Source organism: Harpia harpyja, chromosome Z (genome assembly GCF_026419915.1).
Source record: "Harpia harpyja isolate bHarHar1 chromosome Z, bHarHar1 primary haplotype, whole genome shotgun sequence".
Taxonomy (NCBI): Eukaryota; Metazoa; Chordata; class Aves; order Accipitriformes; family Accipitridae; genus Harpia; species Harpia harpyja.
Window position 1 is genome coordinate 110323984 of NC_068969.1, and position 25729 is coordinate 110349712.

Genomic DNA, 25729 nt, shown 5'->3' on the forward strand with positions numbered 1-25729 from the left:
TACAACAAAGGCTTGCTACAAAGGCTTGTTTTTTGCTACTGAGTATCTCTTAGACTTAAGTTGGAAAAAGCTAACTTCATTCTTCTCTTGGAGAATGGAAGCCGTAAGTACCTTTCTTCAAAACTGCGTGACTATATACATATCCTTTCTTGATGATATTTATTTAATGAATTGAAGCTTTCAAATAGGGTAAAGAATGCTGAGTACCAGCTGTGGGTTCACATACTTTCCTTGGATTTATATGGCAATATACATCATTCCCTTTTTTGACTCTATCTTTTAGTTTGGTGGATGTAGCCACATCTGTGTTGGACTCCTTCCAATAGAACTGTTGCATCATCATCTAACATACAGATGTCTATGCTTATAATAAATTCAGTATAATTTAGATATTAAGCAGTAGATACCAAAGTTCATAAAAACAAATTGTTTCCCACTTAATGTTAGAAATGTTTTGGGTGGGTTTTTTTTTTTTTTGCACTATAGGATGAGAGTGTCTGTTATCTGGGTGAAATAACTTCTGATGTCTTTCATAACTGTTTTATGCTTGTAGTTCTAGAACTATGGTGACACTTTTATTTAAGTAGTCTTAAATAAGATATCTAGATTTTCAGATTTTTAAATGCTGTACCATTCATTCTTCAAGAGCAGGTGTAGAAATTTGTTTGGAAAGAGATACAGGGAATCTTCAGTCAAAACATCCTCATCTATAAGTAATGTTAAAAATTACAAGAATACTTCAATCAGTTTCACAAATGTGCCTTAGCTTATAACCTGAAGGTCACATTATATAATCGGTATTACATAACAGCAATATTTATTTTCTCTGAGAACCTTCAACTTCCTACTTATCCCGGAGATGAAATATGTTATTAATTGCTGTACGTTTTAATTTTTTGTTTCCAAATCTATAACAGCAGATATTACTGTGACTTGTAAATAGCAAGGCACTGTTTTGCAGCTGAATACCCAGCTTTAAGTAACATCAGTGCCATATTGTAGGATTACAGACTGATTTATATTTTAATGCCAGCATCTGACTTACCAGCTAATGTGCTCTCTGTTGCCTTGGAAGGAAGAGCTGGATGGTTGTGAAGCTGGATTGAGATATGAGATGTAGCATGTTCAGTTAACTTCCATGTAATGTGTTACGCTAGTATGTTTCAATTATGTCATGCCTTCCCTTGAAAACACTTTCCTCTGCATTTGTTCCACTCTGGTTTTGATTGCAGAGTTGGGATCTAGCTACTGATATAACATCCAGATATGGATGTCTTCATGTTTGCTAAGCCTTTCAAAGTCTTAGGACAGTCAGTACAGCCATCGTTAGAGCTTAGATAGTTTCAGCTATGATAGACCAGTGAAGTCTCCTGTCCCATTTGAGATATCGTAGTAACTTCAACTTGCTTTAGACAGACAAAGGTTTCACAAAGGTCCTGTCATATTTGCAGGCTATGTGTAGATATTTTAGGATATCCTGAGACATTCAAATGGCATTCTTGAGTAGCACTGCATGCGTGTGTCTGACCAACTAACTCTCATCCTAGTGACTGGTCAGCTTAATCTTTCAATAACCTTTAGGGACCTACATGTAAATTCAAGTTCCCATTATAGGCTCCCTAAATACAGGTGCTTTGATCTGAACTCTACAGCTGAACTTGCTCTGTAGCAGTAGAGCATGTTGCTACATGGATAAAATTAGGTTATTAATATCTGAGGGCATGTCAAAGTCTGAGGGCTCATAACTTGAAAACCACATTTGCTTTTAGCATCATGTGTAGATAGGTGAAAGAACAGGACTGTCTTCTCATTTAATGCTTAGAGGTAGGGCTGTGGTCTGTCTTCAGTGTGAAGTGCACCAGTTGACATCTGATTTATTCTTCAGTCTGAGTTAGAAAGGGTTGCCAGGTAAGATGGCAAAGATCTGAACAGTTCCATATGTGAGGTGACACCATGTGTTTGTACTTTTAGTGCTTTTCAGTTAAAACCATCTATCCCAAAGGAGGTTTGAAGATGACAAAAATGGAAAAACTATAGGATTCAAACCTTCCTTCTATATCAGTCTTAGATAAGTACATTAATAAATACATTTATTAATGTTGCAAACTACTACAGTATGTGAAATGCAGTGGAATTTTTAAATATTTTAAATGTTACTGGTCTTGATAGAGGAACATGCTTTTTGTTAAAAAAAAAAAAGACAAAACTAACACATACTGTAATCCTTTAGATTTCTCTCTGCAACTCCTATTTGTGATGCCTACCAAAAAGAATATAAACTTCTAGCTGTTGGTCTGCTAAAAAATTTTCTCTTATAGGTATCTTGAACAGTACTTCTCATTTAACAATTCATATCTGACATCTATTTTTTTCCTTACAATATGCCTGCATGGAGTGTATTTTGAGAATGGACAGCTTGATGCGTGAGGGGGAAAAATTACAATCCTTAGCACAAGCTGGGCCCTTATCCATTCTATGGATGGTGATGATAAACTTTGCCTCCAGCTGTTGCTGCATACTGAGTTTAAAAACTGTATTCTGAGCAAGTCCTTAACAACTCATGCTACTTTCTTCCATTTTTGTGTAGTCTTAGAAAAGTTATAACATGTAGCTGATGAAAATTATGGCAGTAAATTAGGCACAGTGCTCTGTTAGCAAAGGAGAAATTTTGATGGTAACATCAGAATTTGCTGGGAAAGCCAGGAAACCACTCCCTCCATCCACTCATTTTCATCATAGGAATTTTTATCCTATTGCTTCAAATTTAAAATAGGAATTCAGTTAAAATAGTCACTAAATTGTACTTTTTCTATATGAGTCAGGTTAAAATAATAGTGGCAGTTGCAGTTTACAGAAAAACATTGAAATTCAGAGCTTGTTTGTTCCCCCCCCCCTTCCCAAAAGTGGGAACAGGTAAGTTCAAAATAATTTGTAAGGCTTTCTTACCTGTTAAAGACAATTGCCACCAGACTTCCTTTATTCCTAATTTGCTTTGCCTTCTGCATTTTAAGGATTTCAGAGTTCTGTGCAGGTTTTCAGTAGTTTTTCCTAACAGTCCTCTGGTGAAATAAAACAGTTTCTGTGCTGCTGTATGGGAACTTTCTCCTGTACTAAAATCTAGGCTTTGGCAGTAAAAGTGTTGGACAAATCAGCCTCTCTGGCTGCAGTCAGATGTTATTGGCTATTGCAAGCACAAGATATCAATTTTTAGTCTCCACAAGCCCATGCTTCACTTAATCAAAGATCACTTCACTCTCAAGGCTGAAAGGAACTTAGGTGGACTTTCAAATCCCTCATGCCCTGACTGCTAGTCAGGGAAACTTTCCATGTTTGATGGCATTTCCTTGAATTCTCCAAGTGCCTGTCCTCTTTATTCCATATGTTTAGAAAACCAGGTATTCAGTAGAAAAATGTAGTCAACCTCATAAAACAAAACAAAAAAAGCTTAAAAGTAGACAACAGTATCAGCTTTTAGGTTTTGAAGTAAATAATTTTGTGTGTTTATGCTGCATTGTTGCCTATTCTTGGAAACATCTCATTCTCTTCCAGTCAGTGTCGCAGATGGACTGACGCACTTCACTCGTAAGAGAGAAGTAATGATATGTTTATTGATACAAACCAGCAATTTAACAAAGCTTGATAGTAAATGTGACAGTGGTTTAATAAGATTTGATGGCAAGGTACACTTGAGTATTTACTGCATAGAGGACAGGGTCAGACACAACTGTGAGGGAGACCCTCCCGTTGAGTCACAAGGATCAGAATGGATCCCCTTGTGTTCTAAAGTCTTTCTCAGAGAGGAGTCTAGGTGCGGCTGGATCCAATCCTAGTCCCAGACTTGGTCAGCAGTTTGTCTAAAGGATTATATATGCACAATCAATCCTTTATATCACTTAGCTAAGATTTCAAAGATTAGCATGCTATTAATCACTTGCTGAGAATCTGTTGCGGCAAGGAATCTCTCAACCTCGAGGAGTGACCTTGAGAGGCATCTCTACTCGGGGAGATCCTGGCGTGCAGCCTGCTGCCGTGCAGGAGAGCTCAGCGGGCCCTGGGCTGTCCTCTATTTATGGAGTAAGTTAATTGACACATAGTCATATTTGTATACCGACTACAGATGTTAGCTTTTCCCAAATTTGGCTTGAGTTGGACATTGACCAACACTGTGATTAGCCCTTGGCTATTGTGTTGTTAGCCGTCCCCCCCAAATCTACTTCGAGCTGGATGCAGCCATCACGACCAGACGCATCCGTTACAACTGCCACTGGTGGTTATCACTTGAGCAGGGTTACTGGAAACACAGGTCAGGTTGCGGGGGTAGGGCGCATGGGGAGCACACCGCCACAGTCAGTAAATGCCTTGTCTTGCTTTTTCTATAGTAAAGTAGCTTAAATGGGAAGTGGAGAGTGATTATTAGGGCACTGTTTTTTAAGATGAGAAGCTCTATTCAAAGTCTTTCCAGCAGGGATTTTTCTTGCTTCCTGAAAGAATGCTAATACCATCTTTTAGACTTTGAGGAGTGAGCCACTTTCAACATCAGAAATGTTTGTCCAAAGCTGTGTATCTTGAACTATATGTAGGAGCCTACATATAGTCCTGCTCCTAGCCTCAAAACAGAGTAGAAGGTTCATACATACTTGTCTGTGGTCTTGAGGTGTTTCCTGAATTGTTATGTTTTGTTTTTTCAGATACCTAAAATCCCCCATTTTTATAAGGAACTCAGATTTCTAGATAGATGTCTAAAGGTTTCAGTGTCTAAATATTAGAAATCCAAGGCCTTTTTATCTAGCCCTACAAGAATGTAAGAGGCTCAGAGGATGAAATGTGTTTCACCTGTTGTCTTAAGTAACTTCTCTTTTAGTAAAAAACATGACTCAAACAAAAAAACCCTCACCCATATGATTTAGCAGTTATTCAGGAACAGTAATAAACCAAAACTAGAAGTCCAGGTTTGTCTTTTAATTACTAGACATGCTTATAAATTAGAGTCCTTTAAATTAAGATCTAATAAATCTGAAGAAGATGGATTAGAAGCTGAGGTAAAAACATGATGGTTTAAGAGATCAAAGTGTATATGTTATGGCACTGACACTGTATATTGAAGGAAGGAAATGTAATTGTTTTATAAAACACGGAAGTTCAAAGCCTTTAGAAAAAGTAGTGTTACACGAAGTTCACAAGCAGTCTAATTTACTGGGAGGATAGATGATAACTGTATATAAGTACCATGCTATGGGTATGAATTTTTACTCGTAGTGAGGGTGACGGAACACGGGCACAGGTTACCCAGAGAAATCGTGGAGTCTCCATCCTTGGAGATACTCATAAACTGTCTGGACATGGTCCTAGGCAAGGCAGCTGGCTCTAGGTGGCCCTACTCGACCAGGGGCTTGGACCAGATGTCTTCCAGAGGTCCCTTCCAACCTCAACCTTTCTATGATTCTGTGAAATAAAGGTTTAAAAGAGTCATCTTCTAAGTTTGGTTGAGAAGGTATGTTTCTTACCAACCAAATTACATAACTTTCAGGAACTTTCAAATACAAACTGCACAAATTGTGTGATGCTCCAGAACTAAAAAACTCACTCAACACCTGCCCAAATAAGATGCGGATTCTCCTGTTGACTGTTTTTCAGCTGTGATTACTAGATAAGGTTATTTTTTAATTATTGTCGTACCTGAGGCTGACAAATTTCCAATGAGTAGTGTTTTGAGGAGCTGTGCTCTTGAAGAACAAAATGCATTTAAGCTGACAAAAAAAAATTCATGAGCTGGTACTGGCAGTTTTTGCCTCCATCCTTACAGATGTGTATCAGGAGTGATGGCTATGTTAGGAGACAATATGCTATTCACAGTGAAAGTCAATTCTTACAGAATAAAAATTCTTACTAAATATATTTTCTGTCCTCTTAAAATTACATCTTCAGTACAGTGATTTCTAGAACAAAGTGATATTTTTTGTTTGAAGTTCATATACTCTACAACAGTTGCTTTATATAGAGCTGGAGTGTTAGGTTCCTATTTTTATCCTGCTCTCTCTGCTACTATTTAGTATTTTCTGGCACTACACCGTGTCAAATAGGTACCAGAAACTTTCTCCAGCCTTGTTCTTGTAATAGAGCTTATACTGAGTGGTAGTCTAATCATCACATTCATTAATGTTTGAAAGTGGGATGTTCCCGGGATGATACCCCGACTTTTACTTGGGATGATCACTTGAGATACTTGCAACATTTTATCTTAGTATTAAAAGATTTCATATCATCTGTTGTTAAACCTGATAAATTTATTATTTATTAACATGTGTAATTTTCGGTATTAAATATACAACCAATTTCATTTGTCCAAAGCAGGCTTGTTCTTTGCTTGTTACAATTGTAGTTAAGTCCTCGGGGAGAACATAAGTCAGGCTTCTTTGTAGAAAGCTCTAAAACCGCAGTACCTCCCTCAAGCTGGCTGGTCAGTCTTTACTGGTGTAGAGGCTTCAGGCAAGCACCAAGGGGAGCCTTCTGTCCATATTCTGTAATATGGTATGCTGGTTCTTGGATCTTGGAGGAACTGCACAAATGAAAATTAGTTAAGTCTGTGTTTAGTACATGGATTTGAAAAATATTAAATATATTTAATGTATTTAAATGAAAGCTTTTGACATACTTTTTAAGTCAGCCTAAAAATCTGCTGGATTTTGAAGTACAGCTAGGGAAGCTAGAATGTTAATGCAGGATGGCCTCATCTTATACTTTTTTATACTTCATTCCTGAAAATGCATAAGTACTTGATATCTAATTAATTTATATGAATGAACGTATATCAGTCAGCTATTAAAATAGTTTTGAATGCTTTAGATGCATCTTTGTTACCAATTTAAATTATTAATTGTTGCCTCTTATTCCCTATCTCCAGAGTAAACTAAAAAAAAAGATTTAATTACTGCCACAAGAGTTACTGTTTTATTCAAAATGTTGTCTCTTGACTCTTGAAGGTGACAGGTTTGAATAAGTGAACAGAACACACACCCCCCAAACTTTTTAATTAAATATTTTTTGTAACTTAATGGTGGAAGGGGGTGTATATATCAAAATGCCTACTTCAAAAAGTTTGTACAAAAATGAGCTCTAAAAGTAAGTCTTGTAGCAGCTTGAAAAAAACTATTGAAGGAAGGGAGGGGTTTTGTAGCACAATTAGGTACGCAAAATGTAATGGTTGTGGCATTTATCAACTAGCAAATACTTTGCCTGCTTATTAAGCTTCTTTGTGATCTCCCTTAGAAAATTGACTGTGATGGAATTTGTTTCTTGGGTTGAAGAAGAGTGCTTATGACAGATCTCAAGCAGCGTTTTCTGATGATAAAACATTATTATTCAATGAAATGGCCAAAGAGGGGTGACTAATTGAAAAATACTGACTGTTCCATTTTTTTCAAGAGTGCTGAGCACCTAAGCTTATGAAAATATTAAGATGAATATGGATGCTGCAGGTTAAAATAGCCCTTAGCAAAGAGATCTCTGTCCATAATGCTGTTCAGTTCTATAATTCTGAAGCAAGACTCTGTATGTTCTGTCCTATCTGTGACTGTCTAGATGATAATCATACTAATAATTTTTTACCTTCTTGTTTAAAAGATCTTCCATCTTGTATCTGCATTTCATTCTCTTCTATAAATTAGTCATATAAGACTTAAATTTATTAACGTCACTGAGTAGCTTTGCTTTGAATGCAGAACTTAATTTACCTAACGGCTCAAACACCCATCACCTTTTTGTACTTCTTAATTTATTTCCTGATTACTTATTACTGCAGAGTTCGGGAAGATGGTTTCTCTCTGTCCTAAGGAAATCACTTAACAGATTTCACTTATGTTTTTTCTTTTAAATTTTTTATATAAATGTTTCTTGGCATATCCGCATTCTTACCATCTTTTTGTAACGCAGCTCTGTTATGGCCCAAGTAATTGTTTAAAATATATATTTTAAACTGAAAATTTATTTGAAGAACACTTTAAAAAACTTTTTTTTTTTTTTTTGCTTTATATGGTCAATGTTTTCTACTTAAGTGAATCAAGAATGTTCCTAGAAACTGGCTTCCTAAGAATTATGGATTGTACGATTTTGATCTCTGTTGACAACGTTTTTGTTTTGTGTATTTATATAATATTTAATCTTCAGATTATCTAAATGTTTTAGTAGGTTTTTTGAAGTTGCTGGTGTTGGAGTTGTTCATTTTGCCACCTATTGCATCTCATGTATGGTTCAGTACTATTGAAAGAGAATACAGTGAATATTCCCTAACAAAAGTCTGAGCAATATTGTAAACAGCATGGCTGCACGCAAGCTCTTAATAGGAAGGGAAGTTGCCTTATGCATTTGAAGCAAGAGATAAATATAAGTTTTTGTGAAGTTAATGCTGCAGAAACATCTTAAATGTAGTCAGTTGATCTGAGAAGGGAAAGGTAGTGATCAAGTGATGTAACTCTTGTATATTAGTACTGAAAAAGTGTAAGACAGACTTAGGCACATTTGAAATACAGTTTCAGATTTGAAATTGTAGTGATGTTTCTTCAACGTCTTTGAAAATGGTTGATAAATTTTAACCTTACTCAAAGAACTAAAAGAATTTTGAAACAGCTTTGAAATCTTTGGTATTTGGTGGCTTCAAAAGGTCGTTCTTAGGATCATGAGTCTTAACTTTCCTCTTGGTAAATTTAACATACAACTAAAATAATGTGTTTCATGCCACAGCAACCAAATGGGATAATAAAAGCAATGTGATGGGTGTATTAATATTTTAATTTGTTAACATTCTAAAGAAGGCACAAAGAATTATGGTATCTATTATATAACTGTGCATTAAATATCTACTGACCAGTTTCAACATTGATTCAGTCTTTGTGAATATACTTTATACTTAAGTTTTTCTGCCTTTTTTTTTTATCTTGTTAGTTAGTACTCTTAATGAATTTGAAATCAGCTTTACTTTTTTTAAACCCATAATTTCAAATTGGCAGCTGAAGATATAAAATATACAGCTATAAGCTTTATAGAAAACAGTGAATTGTATTTTTTTGAGAGCTGCTTAGCATCTACTAGAGATTGCACTTAAAGATTTTTTTTTTTTTTTTTTTCCCCAAGTTTTGCATCAAGATTTGATACTATGTGAAGTGTTTGCCTTTCCTCCTTCTGCAGGTAAACTATTTCACATTGACTTTGGTTATATTTTGGGTCGGGACCCTAAGCCTCTACCTCCCCCAATGAAGCTGAATAAGGAGATGGTGGAAGGTATGGGAGGCACACAGAGCGAACAGTACCAGGAGTTCCGTAAGCAGTGCTACACAGCCTTTCTCCATCTCCGCAGGTAACAATACTATTTTTGTGCTAAAAATTTTAGAGCCACCGTAAAGCGGGAGACAAGAGGAGTAAATGAATCAGAGAAAATATTTACGTTGAAAATTCACAACTTTGAAGTCTGAACACAGACACAAGAATTTTTACAAAACAAAGGAATGAAAACATCACAGCATTGGTGTAATGTGGAGCTTGAATGTAATTGTCCTTCAAGTTAAGACCTCCAATTTTGCTTGTTTAATAACCTAAATAGCTTTTTTCCATAACTCCTGTGAGGTATTAAATTATATCTTGCTTTTTGGATATGTTTTTGTCCTTAAGCAACTTTCTCTCTGATTACTGATGATCAAGTAACTGTCCTTTTAACTCTGAGTCATTACTCATTTGCTGTTCTTCTCCTCCAGTTTAGATTGGTGGTGATCAAATTCTTTGGCTTGAAGATGGCACATAAATAACCTTAGTTGGGTTTGGGTCCTGCAGGACAACAATTAGCTACTTGTAGTTACAGTCGAGTATGTTAGCAGTTTCTGTAGATACCCAGAACTGTGACAGCTAAAACCTCTTTAGACTGTATTTATTTATGGACCAACAGATCTCTCCTTTAAACTTGGAATCAGCTTCATTCTTTTGCAGCAACTGTATTACTTACCATCAACTTTCTGAGCCAGGTAGCTCAGCTTTGTTCTGTTTGAACAGAACACAGGTAAGCACTCTTGGTCTGTCCAGTGATTTCATTTAGTACATCTTCAGTGGAGATGAAATTATTTCACTTTAATATCAAGATCACATAATGTAAACCTCCAAATATGTGGAAAAAAATTAGTAATATGAAAAGCATATGTGAAAAGTACATATAGTATGAAGAGTAGGCAGTCAGTGATATGAAACAAAAATGCAGCATGTAGTTTTCCACTTCTTAAAAGGAGAAAGAGTAAGGAGTTGGTTTATGAACTGACATTATTAATAGGTTACAAGCAATTCAGCTGCATGAAAAAAAGTGGCATGTTATTTGCAAACAATATTCTGACTTCAGAGAACAATCTGAAAGGCTAATGTGTATTCCATGTTCTAAATTTTGTTTAAAACTGTTTCATAATACTGTATTTCTTATTTGTGAAATACTTGAGTTATTTTTATTGTTTAAACCTAGCTGTTTCAATGGAAAGGTTTGTTGTGTCAGAGAAGGATTATCCATTGCATTAATTTATGTAATGATTTGCTACAAAGATCCTCATTAAGTGTGGAATATAGCAGTAATTTGGGTATAAAACTAAACTGTAAATCAAGATGGTTTCATTTTTAATGTCTGGGATTGTAGTTGTAATTATAGCCTCTCCAATATTTGTTCAGTTTAATTGGAAAGTATTTTTAAATTGTTCTGGATAAATATCTTTAAGGCTTTCAACAAAGATAGATAGCATAGGATAATATTAGTATTACTAAAACTATTACTTTAAGCAGCTAGAACTAAAAACGATTAAGATTACTTGCTTATTGAAAAAAGAATAATTAGAGGTGGAATGGCTTCATTCTAACAGTTCTGCATGTTGACACAAACACGTTCACAGATACTTCTGGCTAAGTAGTGGGAAATCATAATCTCTGATTGCTAAGACAAAATGCAAACTCTGCTCGTCATCTCTGTCAATTTGTGTTTTATTCTTTCTTTTTTATTTCCCTGGGGTATAGACAGTTCTCTACATCTTTAAAGTGCTATATCTCAGTGTTTCAGGATTCCTGGTTCTGTTGGTGTTGCAGAGTGAAAACAAATAAAAACAATTTAAAACTTATAAGTGGGAAAAATAGTGTTGTTCATTGTTTTAGGTTGGAAGTAGTTTGGCACATGATCAGTAGTGTGCATTTTTTTGTTGGTTTTGTGTTTTGTTTCAGGGGGTGAGGGAGATGTTTCCATTTTTGAACAACAGTAATCAGTCGTGTGTGTTTGTCAGCAGTGGTGTAATGAAAGAGCAGCCTCTGTGTTCTGAATGTGTTGCAGGGCAAATTGCGGCTGGCAGCAGAACTTGCATCCTCACTTGGGCTGTAGCAGCCTTTTTCATTATACATGTTGAGCCTGTTTAAGATGTTCAAGTCCTGTTATGTGTCAGCATTTCCCTTCCTCTGAGAATTCCCAGTTTACGCATCCTCAGCAGGATCCAGCAGAGAAGAATCCAGCTGCAACATTTGAGAGCTTTTTCCAGGGGGACGTTCTAGATTGTGGTGTTCCTTCCCAAATAAGGGTTTCCCCCTGTGTTAGTCATGTGAGAAGTTTGATGCTCAGTTTAAGTGCTTGGGCGTAGGTAAGGACAAAGGATTAGGAGGTAACTAGGGACAGAAGCTGTAGTTTGGGCTGAGATTTGCTCTGTATGGATGGGGAATCCAGCTGGGTGGACCAGAGTGTTTTTCCCCAGTCTGGTCTCAATGGTATAGGGGACAGAGGAGGCTGTATAGATCTGAATGAAAACACTATAGGCAACAAGTGGATAGCTGTGATGGCCCTTGGGAAGTGCTGATTCTTTGGAAAGGTTGTAGCTAGGCAGTGCAGGGTCTAGATAGTCTTCTAAAAGCTGGGGGTAGATGGCGAAGAGGGAAGAGCAAAGGTGAAACTGGATGGGATCAGGTCGGTTTTGTTTGAGTCTGGACTGTGAGGAAATACTTTTGGAAGAATAAATGCCATAGTTTATTATAGCTGACTGGAACATGATAGTGGTTGGGGAGTACACATAGCCTCGTGAAGAGGAAAAAATGAGTCCTGGGGCGTCCCAAGTTACACTGCAGAAAGGGCAACTGCATTTTAAACTTCAGAATTTTTGAGTTAGACCAGGTAAACAGGGCTTTCGTTTGGGACTGCAGATAACTGTATACTTTCCTGTCCTGTCTTTGTAGTAGAAGTTAGTGGCTTCGAATTTGATAGACTACTGCAATGTCAACAGCCTAAGTATTTGGTTGGTTTAAGACATCTATATGCAAAGGGGCCCTTAAATGTTGAAAAAATGCATAAAGGAGTGCTTAGGATCAAGCATGTATTTGATGAGATATTAAGCACTTAAAACCAAAAGCTGCTGTTCTCAGAAAAGATGGCTGTGAGAATTTGAACTTTTGTGATGTGGGTTTTTTGGTATATATGAGGCCTCTCCTATGTAGGAATAGAGTTATTTTGTTTGATTTCTTAAATTTTTACAGAACCTTCTTGCTTTTAGCACTTTATGTTCAAACTGTAAGCTTAATCAACCTCCAGTGTAGCTAAATGCTCATTTCTTTTGTAAATTAATTTGTACTGACCTTTGAGGAAAACAAAGAATGCATTTACATGAGAGGGATTTAAGGTCAGGTTTAGGTACTTAATTGAAGCTGAGCTCCTAGTTCGTTCTGACTGTGGATGGAGGTCAGCCGTTCCAGAGGCCTTTAATGTAGATGTCAAAGACGAGTGATATGACTTGCCTGACAAAGGTGTTTGGTTTTTACAGGTCAATTTCTTAACCTGGGTGTTTCAGCAAAATGTCTAGTCTTAGGATGAATTTGGGTTGTCAGTTGACCAGTTGCGATCATCTTGGCATATTTGCCAAGGATGTTGCTTATGGGAGGGATGACAGCCAGCTGTCTAAAGTAGGAAGCTCTTAACTCTCTTGTCAAGTCCCAGTTTTTTAATAAATTTTCTAAAATTCTGTGAAACATGACAGGGATCCTAGAGGCAGCTAACAAACTCACTTAAGATCTTTTTCACCCTTAGACCACCATCTAGTTGATTACCGAGTTAAAGAAATGTTGGGGTGAGGGTCAGAGGAGAGACCTGCAGATAGCATAGTGAGCAGCTGTTTCCTAATTTTTGTCTCTTCCCACTCCATACTCCCCCCAAATTTACCTTCTCTTGAATTTTTTTTTTTTTAATGAGGTTCTTCAATTAATCTTATGCTTCCAGTGCTTTTACTCTAAGCACCAAGAACCAAAAGACTTCATTGTGTGGAACAGAACCAGCTTTTAACTGGCCTCTAGCAATGATGCCTAGACCTTTGAAATCTCTTTTACAAACCTCCATCTCTTAAATAACCCTAGTAACCTGTACTGCTCATAAGCTCTTATTCTCTGTGTGGTTCAAGAGCAAAAGGGACTCAGACTCTGGACTCCTGGGTCAGTTCAAAGGGAGAACTACAAATGACCTAGGAAGAGACTTGAGAGAACATAGCTGTAAGACTTATGCATGTTCAAAATGAGATTTGCTTGTTTCAGGCAAGTAGAAAAAATTTTCATTACAACCTATGGTGTCTGTTTCTGGCACCAAAGCAACTTGACTGCCAGATTTCTTAACCAGATCTGAAACAAAATGGTAGTCTAACCTTTCTTTTAATCTGTGATAAAGGTAATTTTCCTGATTCCAGTCCCTTGCCCCTGGGAAAGTGAAGCAGAACAGCTGAAACAAATAAGACACTGAAAATTTCTGCCCAGACAGTTTATGTTAAATGTTTGTGTTTATAAAGAGTTAAAACTTATATTGGAATGTGTTAGGTAGTGCTAGTCCCAGATAATAATGAAGTGTCAAGAGTTTTTGATGGAATTATGCTTTCTAGAGAGATTTTTTTGTTGTTGTTGAGCAGTATTTACTTTGTAAAATACAGCTATGAAGCAGTCCTTTTGTGTAGTTAAAATACTTTGTACTCCTTGCAATTGTCAGCTTATTGAGCAGCTTGCTCATAAACAAGTTTTGCTGCTAAGAATTCATTTTCTATCGTCTGTGAAGCTCCTAGTGTTCTTAGCAAAGCAATATTTCAGATTTTGAAGTCAGTTACCTACTTTGTCTCTGAAAGGGGATTAGATCTCTTTACAGAGGAAGGGAAGTTTCAGTTTATGTTGAACAGCTTGAAAATTATCCTTTCAAAAAGCAACTTACAGCTAATTTCCTGCAAGGGCAAAATGATGTTCTTTAAAAGATTCGTGAGTACTTCCGATATCATGTTAAGACTGAAAACTATACTCTGTCTTGTCTTTTTTAATGGTTATAGATTACATTTGTACTTCGTAAGTGTAGCATGCCTACCAATGTTATTGCAGCTTAACTGAGCAACTGCAGACTTGGATCTGGTAAAATCACTTATATTCAACTTGTTACGGCAAAAGCCCTTGAAGCAACTTGAAAAATCATTTCTTGTAATTGTGAAGACTTCAGCTGTTTGAATGCTAATTTATATAATACTGCTGTATCACTGATATCCTTTTTAATAAAAAATAACCTTTGAATCAATATACTAGCATATGTTTGTCCTACTAGAGGTAGAAAATGGCATTAAATCTTTCAATATATGAAATCACAGTTTATATTTGATGTGTTTCTGAATAAATGTGCTGACAATTTTTAGAAAATTATAATAAAACCAGAGCAGTCTGTTCAGTTTTGGCAGTTTGAGACGGTTTGAGGGTTAAACTTTCACTGCTAATATCGGGTACCTTATGTTTTTAACATAAATATGTTCAACTAAAGTGTTATGAATACACCTCCTCTGAAGCATTACCAATTCACATTAAGATGATGATGTGTTCTTAAATGAAGTTGTTTGCAAAATGTCTTTTGTACAGTTTACAAAGTGTTTTACCTAATTTGCTCTTCTGCTTAGGTATTCCAACTTGATCTTGAACTTATTTTCCCTCATGGTGGATGCCAACATTCCAGATATTGCTCTTGAGCCTGATAAGACTGTAAAAAAGGTAACTGGAAAGCTTTCCTTGTCTTGCAGTGACCCAACTCACGATCATGTCATGAAATTGTCAGTCACTTGTGGTGACTTATTTGTAACTGACCTGAAAATACTTGATCCTGTTTTATAAGTTTTGAGCAATTTCTAGAATAATTGAAGTTAAAGATAGGAGAATATACTTTTGAGATCACTTAGCACATGTGCCCATAAATACAGAATTGCTCTTTATCATCCATGTGGTAGTGCAAAGTCTGCTTTAGCACTCTGTTCCAAGTGGTATTTTAGCATTCTGCTAAGAACAGTGATCCTACCTTATGAAACTTTTGATAAGTGAAGCAATCAACACTGACTATATCGTGAAAGATTGTTCCATCTAGTCTAGAATCCTGTAAGTCATAGATGGTTTTATAAAACCAGTCTGCCGAAGATTTAAAACCAGTAGATTAGTATGTCTTCATCACCAAGAATTTTGTTTGTTGTGAAAACAAACTCGTGTCCCATAATTCTAATTCTGTCCCTTTGCACCAACCTGAATCATTCTTCTCCATTTGATGTTTCAACAACAGTTGACATTAAAAAATACTGGATAAATGTTCATCTCGATTTCATTACACTTATATTTTAGGCAAATGTTGGCTTTTTTATAACCTGATTTATAGTGAAAGGCTATCTGTTTTAATTCCACGAAAGACTTTGTGGAGCCTGTGTATCCAATGGAAATCAGTTCAGTGTAATTTTTATTCAAGCAGTGGATTTTCTCTAAAATAGGCTGTTCTTCAGTGTTTTCAATAAGCTATGAAAGCAAAGATTCAGAATCTTTAAATTAATATTTCATGTTCTAATACCCTTAAAGAAAAGTAAATTGTGACTCCAACCAAATTTTTCCTTTTGCCTGCAAGAATTTGAGCATTTCCGTTCAGAGTTGCTTGGTTTCAAATTAATACAAAGAGTTCATGTAGCTGTTCAGTTTCATTTCCAGGAAGACTGAGCTAGCCAGAAGTGCTGTATTTTGTGGTAAAGATGACAGCCCTCCCTCCACTTGATACTTTTCCTGAGAAACTCACAGCTAATTCTTTTTTCATATCAATATTTGAACCTCACCTCTGTCCCTAAATGCCCTGCAAAGATTGAGTAAGTTACTCACATAGAACATGGGAGATAAAGGCTTCAAGTAGAAAACAGAAATGGTTCAATACCTACCAAGTTCTGGGAGTAACTACATTTTCCTGGAGAGACTTTCTTTTGAAAGAAGAGACCTTCCTAATGGTGTACTTGCAACGCATGCCTATGAATTTCATCTTTATAAAGAAGACATGTTTGTTTCAGGCTACGTATTGGAAAAATGAGGAGAAATACTTTTTTTTTTTTTTTATTTCCATGATACAGTAAGGAAGGGAAACCCTTCTAGATTGCAAAGTCTACGAATAGATGCACAACAAATCCTGGGAGAAGTTAAAGTATGCATCTACAGGTAGTGCAGGGGCTAATTTTGGAAAGTTTGTCGTTGACTGCAGTAGTCATCAAAAGGTCAAACTGATGGTTTCATTGAATTCCAGAAGTGCTGGTTCTTTCATGTTTGCAGCAGTAAGTTTGAGACTTGCTGCGTATTTTAATCTTACTCGCCTCTGTCCAGAGTCACTGTCACTTGACGTAATTATGTTCGTTCTTGCCTTGGATGCTCTTTCGTGAGCTCTGACATTTATTAATCAGTCTCCCAGTGTTCACTGCCAATTAACGTGCAAGATCCTTGTTTCTTAGTAGTATCTTGGCATTGTATTTTATGTTGGTAAACCCTGTAGAAGTGCTGTCCAAGGGTATATTGCTTTCTGTAGTTAATGATAATAGGATGTCAGATTCTGTAAAATATTTGTAAAGGATTGTTTTAATGTAGCAACATTTGAGTATTTCAGACACTTCTAAAACTCTTAATCTATATAAATTTCCTATATAATTTTCTTTAAGTAACAAATTGAGATACAGAATTGAAAGCCAACAAGTCTTTTCTACAGCTTCTAAGCATGTTACAGTTCACTGATGTACAGTAGTTAAAAATCAAGATTATGTAAAGTATGATTGTATTGTATCTGATTGGAGATCGTGGAAGGAAGCAAAAGCTAAAAGGAAGTTCTAAGAGCTATGAATTAGATCAACGTGGTTACTTCTAAATTCCCTTACAAAGTATAAATAATAGTGCATTCTTTGCATGAAAAGAACATAAGCTTAGTTGTTATATGACAGACCGCTATTAGGTCAAAAGCCGCAATTAGTTATTGGGATACTGACTCTGACAATGCTGCAGCTTGGTGAACTGTGACTTTTACCCTCATGATAGGTTCAAGTCTGTCTATTCACAGAGGCTTTAAAATGTGAAAAGAGCTAGAACTGAACCAGTAAGGCAAGTATTTCTGATAAGGAATGCAAATCACTTTCACATTTTCAAATGTTTTGAGAGGAAAAGGTTTCACTTTCCCAAGTTCTTTAAGTTCATTTACAGTGTGCTTGTTCCTTTAAAAAACAAAACAAAACCCACACAATAAGATATTATCAGAAAGATAACCAGATTGTTTAGCTTGTTCATAAATGTTTTATTTGTAATTCATAGACTTTTCAGCCCTCCCACAAGTATTGTTATTTTATATAAACTCTCATTTTTTTCTGATAGCTCAGCTGTTTTTAACTGCTATTAACTGTTCAGGTTTGGTCCTTTTAGTTCAAAAATTATCCTTTGAATATACTCCTGGAATTTGTGCAAAAATAATACATCATAATGGGCTCCCTAAAGAGTAGGTGAACAGAGGACCCTTCCATAAAGCTGCTGTTGACATTATGATCTACTGAATGCATACAACTATGTTCAAAGCTCCTACGACAGTAGTTTTCTTTAGTTCTCAATTTTGGTTTTACTTTTTTGCTTTAAAAAAAACAGTTAGCAAATCAGCTGTAAATGGGCTAGTATCAGAATCATTTTAACCCATTATAGAATGGTCAGTAGGTCATTGTTTGGTTTTTTAAATAATGCGTTAGAAAACTTTTGGATATTAAATACCCATTAGCCTGTCTCAAATCAGTTATGAGCTTTGTTATTACTAATAAAAAAAAAACCAAAACAAGGTGTCTTGCATCTCTTGGGCTGAGTGGCAAGTCTGTTCAGTCATTTAACAAGATAATACTGTACCTTGTTGTAGGAAAATTGAATAAATGCTTTCAGCATCTCAATTGATTTTTATTTTTTTTCTTAAAGCTTTAAACAAAAAATCCATATATATTTCAACAGACTCAAATTAGCTAAAGATCCATTTTGGACTGAACTGCAAAATTAAATTACCTTTGTGTGAATCAAGTCAATAGCCATTTCAACCATGATACCACTTTCATGGAAGACGAAGGCAGAGATTTACAAATGTTTCCGTATCTAAGAAGGTATCCTGCTTAACAGAGTAGCTGGAAGTTCATAGCCAGTATTTTCGTTATTGGTGCTGTAGTAATACTCATTCTCTGTTTTGTAGAGCCTGCAGTTTTGCTTTAGGGAGCTGGTGAGCCGGTGAGGCTCTGGTCTCACAGGCAGCTGAAGTCAAGTCACTGAGGTAACTAGATAGGTTACGTTTATCTAAATTCGGTGATAAATCAGAAAACTAGTTTGAGTAAACTACATGGAAAATTATATAGCAGGGGAAAAAAAGAGTTCTTGTTTTTAAACAAAGGAATGTTTACTGAAGGGAGTATTATACTTCAATTATTTTAGAGAACAATTTGTTTGGTATAGAGATCTTTGGTATTGGAATTTTTCAGTAGGTGCAGCTATACTGCTGTTACCAAGTAGGCATGAATTACTCTAAAGATTATTTCTAAAGGAAGATTTTTCTTTAATGGTCACAGTTTTGATTCCTCAAAGTGAAAGCATTGCGATGTTAGATGGTAGCCAAAGTTCCAGTCTAATCTTTAGCTTCACAAAGTGAAATAATGCGTCATCCTCGCTTCTGATAGGCAGGGAGGTGATTTATGTTGCAGAACATACCTGCCCACTGGTGAAAAACACAGTAAGGTGTGAAGACATGCTTGCGAGTAAAGCTGCCTTTGGAAATATTTTTGGTGTTCCCCTTCTCTAAACTTTCAGAGAAAGTAATCTACTGAGTTTTTACAGCCAGAATGAAGGTTTAATTTTTGTAATCATATACATATTCTAAATAAAAATAAAATTTACATATACCATATGATAATGACAGCTAGAATAAAATGAGTAAAGAATACTACTATCATTTTGTATGGCTTGATTTCTTGTGCTGTCTTTTGTCACTTCCTGTGACACATATATGTGTATTGTAACAGCATGCTCACTAGTTAGGAAAGATGGTTGGATGTCAGCAATCTTTGGACTTTATGTTCAGACAAATAAGGAAACAAAGTAAGATCATGAAAGAAACTATAATGTGGGGCGTCGTCTTCAGTGAGGCATTGGATGATTTGAATTGTGATTTTTTTTTTTTTTTTTAAGAATTTCAGACTGGTATGCTAAATGACACTTTTTAGAAAAATCTGAGTGTAGAAAGCACTCTTAAGGAATATTATTATTAACTTGAAGAACAAAAGAGAAGGCAGGATCTTTATAGTTGGAGACTGTTTTTACCAAAATACCATCTACCTTCCAGTAACAACCTGACATCCCAAGGAGCTAACTGGCAGAATGTAATTGTATAATCAAGCTTAAAATCTGACTGAAAGCATATTGTCCAGTTGTCATTTCTGTCCAATAGTTGTGAAACGTCTTGGGAGAAATATGTATCAAGTGAAGGCAAAATTGGAACAGCAGCTTGTCATGTACAACTTTCTGTAAAATAAGTACAGAATAAACCTGTTTTACATGGTTTATGGCACAGGATGGTGTAAGTAGAACTGGGTGCTCTGTTCCTGTCATCTGTAAAGGTACTTTCACATTCTTCTTGTTCAAAAGAAAGTAAGCTCTACACAAACTGATTTTTCTTACTGGAGAATGACGACAATTGTGGATATTTTCTCCCTGTTAGTGTGAAAAGAACCAGAAGCTCCCATTGACTTCAACTGGAGATGTGGATTTAGACCATACCAAAATTTGACAATAACTTCTTACTTGCTTTCCATAACATTTGCTTTCAGAAATTAAATCAGTGCTGACCTTAATGATGCATTCTTACACCTAAAATTGGACTGAAAATGAGTAAGTCAGCATTGGCCTGAAAACAAAAAAAAGCTCTGTTTGAAGTTTCACAACTATTCTTTGAAAGTTTATGGAAAAATGTTTTTTCAACCAACTATCTACTTTCAGTGTGTATACCCAATATCACTGGGTAAATTGGCTAGTACCTTTCAGTTGTAAGAAAAGCTCGTTTTAGTGACTCACTTCCCTCACTCCAGTTTTGATCACTACTTTTCCCTATAGAAAAACCCAGAAAACAGCAATTACCAACTACGCAAAATTGTCCCCGTCCTCAAAACCATAGGAACCCTATTCACATTCTTGGTGTTTTAACAGTAAAACATTTGACAATTTTTGACCAAGAAAAAGTAGCTGCAGAGTTTAAAATTATTTGGTTTTTTGATCCTTTCATCTCCTTTTGTCCTCTCCATACTATTTATAAAGAAAACTGTCAGTTTAGGGTGCTTCACTTCATGGTTCATGACACTATCTCTTACTGCCATCCTCTGATTTAGGCTGTTCTGAAAACCCGCTTTGGCTCAAAAAATGTCACAAAATGAAATTAAATTGAAAAGTAGGGGAAGAGTCTCCCCATTTTGCCTCTCCCTTTCTGTGGCCTCTGAGGTAATTGCCTTTAAATTTTCTACTCTTTGCTTATGTTTTTGCACTTCTCAGTTTTCAGGAAAAAGGGTGGGCTGAAACCTCTTTACGTTGACTCGTCAGTGCATAACTGATGATACAATGAAGATTTCCCTACGCACACCTTTTTTCTGCCAGTGCTACTTGCTTTTTCATTTCCAGTACAGCTGCAACACTAATTGCTAACTGTTGGGCTTTTTTAAATTAGCCAGTGCTATAAATTTAAGTAGTAATGACTAAAATCTGGAGCCAATTATATAACCAGTTTTGCATAAGGAAGAGGTAGACCATCACTCTTCAGATGTAGCTAATGTATTCAGCATTGTCACCTCCTAACAAAAAAAGCTTTTGATTTTTCTACAGGAAAGCCAGATGGTTTCTATCTGTCCTTCATAGCAAATTTGACCTTTAAATTAGAAAACATTAGGGACCAGTGATTCATTGGCTCGCAAAGAACCCAGCAGGCATTAAAGGACAGTGTCCTAATTGACTGAGCTGTGTTTCAGATGCCCATTGATTAAAGAAGGTGCTGCAAAGATGCTGCAACTGTTTTATTTACAGGCGAGGTTATTGTGAACATAGCAAACCAGCAAATACCTGGCGTCCAGCAAGCAGTAGGTAACTGATGTTGGTGAAAGGAGCCCCATTCAGTTTTGATAGCACCTTTGGGTATACACAGAAAAGGCTAAAATCAAACCATTCAGGAGAGTGGAGAATTTTCTTTCTATGGGTTGTAACACTGAGACACCCTCTGTGTCTCCCAAATATATGCAAACATTGACTAGGTCTCATCCTCCTTAATAAGAATATGAGTACTGTAATTGTTTGGAACTAGCAAGAAGAGAAAGCAGGCATGTTTTTGTTCCTTTTACATTAAACATATCAAGGTAAAATGATTTTTGTTCTACAGCCATAAAAGCTGAAGCAGAGATATGATGTGACTTGAGGTAAAAAAAGAATTTCTGAGCTAGCTTGTTTGTAAACCTGAGCTAGTGTTGCCAGTTTCTTCAGCTGGGTTGTAGTAAAACTCCCTGTGCTCTTTCCTTCTCTTCTGTCCTCCCCAGGAGTCGCTCAATGGATAATTGAGGGTTGAGCTTACAAATTAGTGAAATGGAAAGGGCTTCTAATTTGGTGCTTGACATGCCTTTTTAGGCAGTGGATATCTGTGTCTTTTCACCTGACTGAAAATACAAGTATTTGTTAAAAGGTGGAGCTAGGAAAGGTTTCTGAGATTTATTAATGTCAAGAGGAAGTTTACTTTTATTGGAGAAATAAGCTCAGTTTTGCTAGTTACAGTCTGTTTGTTTCAGTATTTATACTTGCTTGCTGCTCTGGGGAGGTTTATTCTTTGTAAAAGTGTCACATTGACATGGAGCTTATTTTGCCTAGGCAGACGTTCATCTTTCTGTCCATTTGGGTAATGACGCTGCAGCTGCACACCCAGCTTTTCTGTTTCTAGGTTGTTAATTTTGCATGTATATTAATTCATTTCGAAATTTAAAAAAAATGGAATAAACATCACAACATGAACCAAGTGTGAGAACACTCCCGTTGCTTTATATCACGCTGTCTATTTGATTATAAGTTTTTGACCAATATGTTGAAATTCTGAGCTGTAACAGTATCATCTTTGCGTTTTGCAGCAGCTGAAACCCTGATTTTCATGGAAGTTCAATTTAGAGATGTTCACTAACATCTTTACTGCTTCTATTTAAAAAAAAAAAATAAAAAAAATTAGAGAAACCTACACAGGCTTGTTTAGAAACTGCAGTTTGTTCAAATCAAAGCCTTGAAAACAAAAGCTTTTGTCGGGATAGTCTTTCAAATGAAATTGCTCATGCAAATAGAGCATTCTAGGAGTTTGTAATGTGAGTTGTTTGGACTGCAAGCAATACGGAAAGCAAGAAAGTCTTTTGCTGAAAAAGATGAAACATAGTAAGGGTTAAGCCAACCATTTTGCAGCCAAGTTCTGCTACATGAATGTTGGATGCTGACTGTTGGTGACAATTATAAGGCAAAACAGTAAAAATAATCATGAAAACCCCACTAAATTTTGTTTCTTTCTTTTTTGGCTATCAGTTGATTTTTATCTGACGTTTTGGTAGTAGTCAGGGTGCTTAGATCCAGTGCATATTGTGACCCAACAAAAAAGGACACTGAAGTTTCTCTTAAATTTAAGCAGCTGACTTTGCAATGAGCAATACCATATTGGAGCAATAAAATTATGGAGTGATAAAATTATGTACCTAGTAGTGACAGAAAACACAAGCAGTGCTGCTTAATGTTGCTGGAAAAATAAATAGTAGAGCAGCCACCAGTCTTCAGAATGGCTGACTTGCAATTAGTCTGAAAACTGAATAGCATTGAGAAAGGGTTCTCATATGTACTTGTGATATGTTACCTCAAAATGTATTACTCCTTTCTTCAGTAATTACAAAAAACATAGCTACAAATGTTCATGAAGCTTGGATTTGGATACTGCCCTGAAGTTTATAAAACTTCCTAACAATTTCTAAAAAGCTTCTCTTAACCTTGAGCCTTAAGTACCTAATCCATTTCAGGTAATGTTTTAGCAGCGAGATGTTTTTTAGTAAAAAAGAAAAATTCCTGACTTTAATACAGTGTGGTTAAGGAGCAAAAAGTGTAAGTGAAGATCTTGGAACTTTGCAATGAAGTGCACTTACCTGCACTAGCACTATTCCCGACTGGGTTTGTGTACGATCTCTCAATCCTAAGGCTGACAATACAAAATACCAAAAGAGAGAAGGGTAAACTTGGAGATTCATTCAAGTGAATGAAGACGTAGGCCTGCTATTATCTCAGACCTTTAACTGCAATTTTTAATATGATGATTAGGGCTTTCTTGAGTATTTCATCTCCTCTTTATTGCCATCCTGATTTTATACAGTACACAGCTCTGTGAGCCTGACTGGGAGTTTTCTGTGAAATCAGCTTCATACAGCATGTTTGATACCATTTTCGAAATGATAGTCTTTTTAGTTCTCCTTGAAGACACTTCAAGCAAAAATAAAGTGCGAGTTTACCAGCAGTTAACGCTGCCCGTTATTCTGGTAGATGTTATGCTCTTTCCCTCTCAGTTAACTTTATAACTTTTCTTTTTCTAGTGAAATGTCATATCAAATATAACAATACATAAGGTTTACAGGTTTTGAAATTTCATGTCTTTAAAACAGGTTTTGGGGGTTGGGGGGTTTTTGGCGGGGGGGGTGTTTGGTTTTTGGTTTGTTGGGGGTTTTTTTTGTGAGTGTGTGAAATAGCAGTGTTTACCATGAAATAGTTTAATTTCTACTTCAGTCTTATCTTTCATGATGTTCTACTTCCCCATATTAACACTTGTGGTGTAGGAGTTCCTTTTCTTACCCCAGAATTTAAGATGTGGGATTCTAGTTAGTATTTGCTCTGATCATGCTGTGTCATCATAGGATCCTGGGTTTGGGGTTTTTTTGCAGTAGATGGATGAAGTGACCACTTGATTTTGGGTTGAGGTGTTTTGTTTGGTTTTGGCAGGTAGAGGAAAAGAGGAAGTTAATTCTAATTTTGACTGGGATCTCACAGGGTGATTGTGGTTTGGGTTTTGGTGGTTTTGTTTGTTTGTTTTAGCAAAAGTATAGTCAAAACTGATGTCCGTTTTTGTTATTTCACACCCTCCCTCCCATATCTTAGTACCTTAATCCTTATGTTTAAACTATTCTAGAAAGCATAATAATGTATCTGCAAACTGTGATCTGGTTATAAATAAAATATGTAAATGCAACTTTAGACCATATTAAAAATAAGTGCTGTATAAGTTCATCTTTGCATTAAAAAAGGAAGATCTTTTTATTTAACGGTTTAATCTGAAACCTCTCCAGATACTGAGAAGTTCATTGCATGGGGCAGCAGTAATGGAATGTGGGAAGACCTTTGATACCTATCAGTTACAGAAAACAAAACAAAAAAACTCCACGAACAAAACACTACCTCTTATTCTATTGGTTTTGCACACTGTGCTGGAAGGTGAGGGAAGCTACTAACTATCCAATTCCTCCTCTTGTGCTTTTTTTCTTGGGTTTGTTTCATCTGTGGTTGATAAACCTGTAATTTTGGATGGAATAAGCGCTGTGCAAAGTAGTATTTCTTGGTGGTTTTACTATACAATACATTCTTTTACTTTTTTGCCTTCTTACCTTGCTAAGATTCCATCCTCTGCGATTCTGCAGCAAGCGATGATCAGCTTTTTTTTCTGTTCTCATCATCAGTTCAGTTCCAAGTAATTTATACTTAAATGCTTCTCCCCTCACCCCCACGTCCCCATATTTTCTTCTGAACTGTCCCTCATGATTTATGGCCTCTTCCCCTTTTAATTTTTATTTTCTTTGTCTTTTGAAAAAGAAAAACTCTATCACGATAACTTAACAGGAGCTTTCTTACAGGATGCTTCAGTTTTAACTGAAGTATAATAAAATTTCTAGTCAGGCATATTTATACAACTGTGCAATCCTGTTCTTTTATGCTTTAACACTGAACCGTCCGCTGTGCAGGGGGATAGGAGATGGACAACTTGAAACCTTCAAGTTGATGTCAGTATCTTCATGGACTCTCTAGTTCTTTATCCAGCCTTTTTAACCTTAAACACTGAAATCCTGCTGTTGAGATCTGATGTTTAAAATCAATATGTGTATACAGTGTGGGGCTTAAAACTTTCCTCTCTGGAAACAAAGCAAAAGTTTAACCAGATTCAGCAAGTATGTTTGTTTTCTCTTTGACAGATACTAATGACTAAACTAAAACAATTCACTTAATTTAAATGCCAAAGTCAGAACTCTGAATAATTCAGGTGAGATGTTTTTGATGCCTTCACGGTGGCCATTCTTAATTGTGTAGAATGAGACAATGG

General features: G+C 36.1%; 1 protein-coding gene across 3 annotated transcripts in view; it reads left to right on the forward strand.

Moving 5' to 3' along the window:
* Positions 1–25729, forward strand: part of PIK3C3 (phosphatidylinositol 3-kinase catalytic subunit type 3) — an 81328-nt gene that overhangs the window by 42312 nt on the left and 13287 nt on the right. For all 3 annotated transcript variants that reach the window (XM_052776291.1, XM_052776292.1, XM_052776293.1), the window contains 2 exons: positions 9181–9349; positions 14943–15033. In XM_052776291.1, the coding sequence (XP_052632251.1) occupies positions 9181–9349; positions 14943–15033 (260 nt within the window). The remainder of the gene's footprint in view (positions 1–9180; positions 9350–14942; positions 15034–25729) is intronic.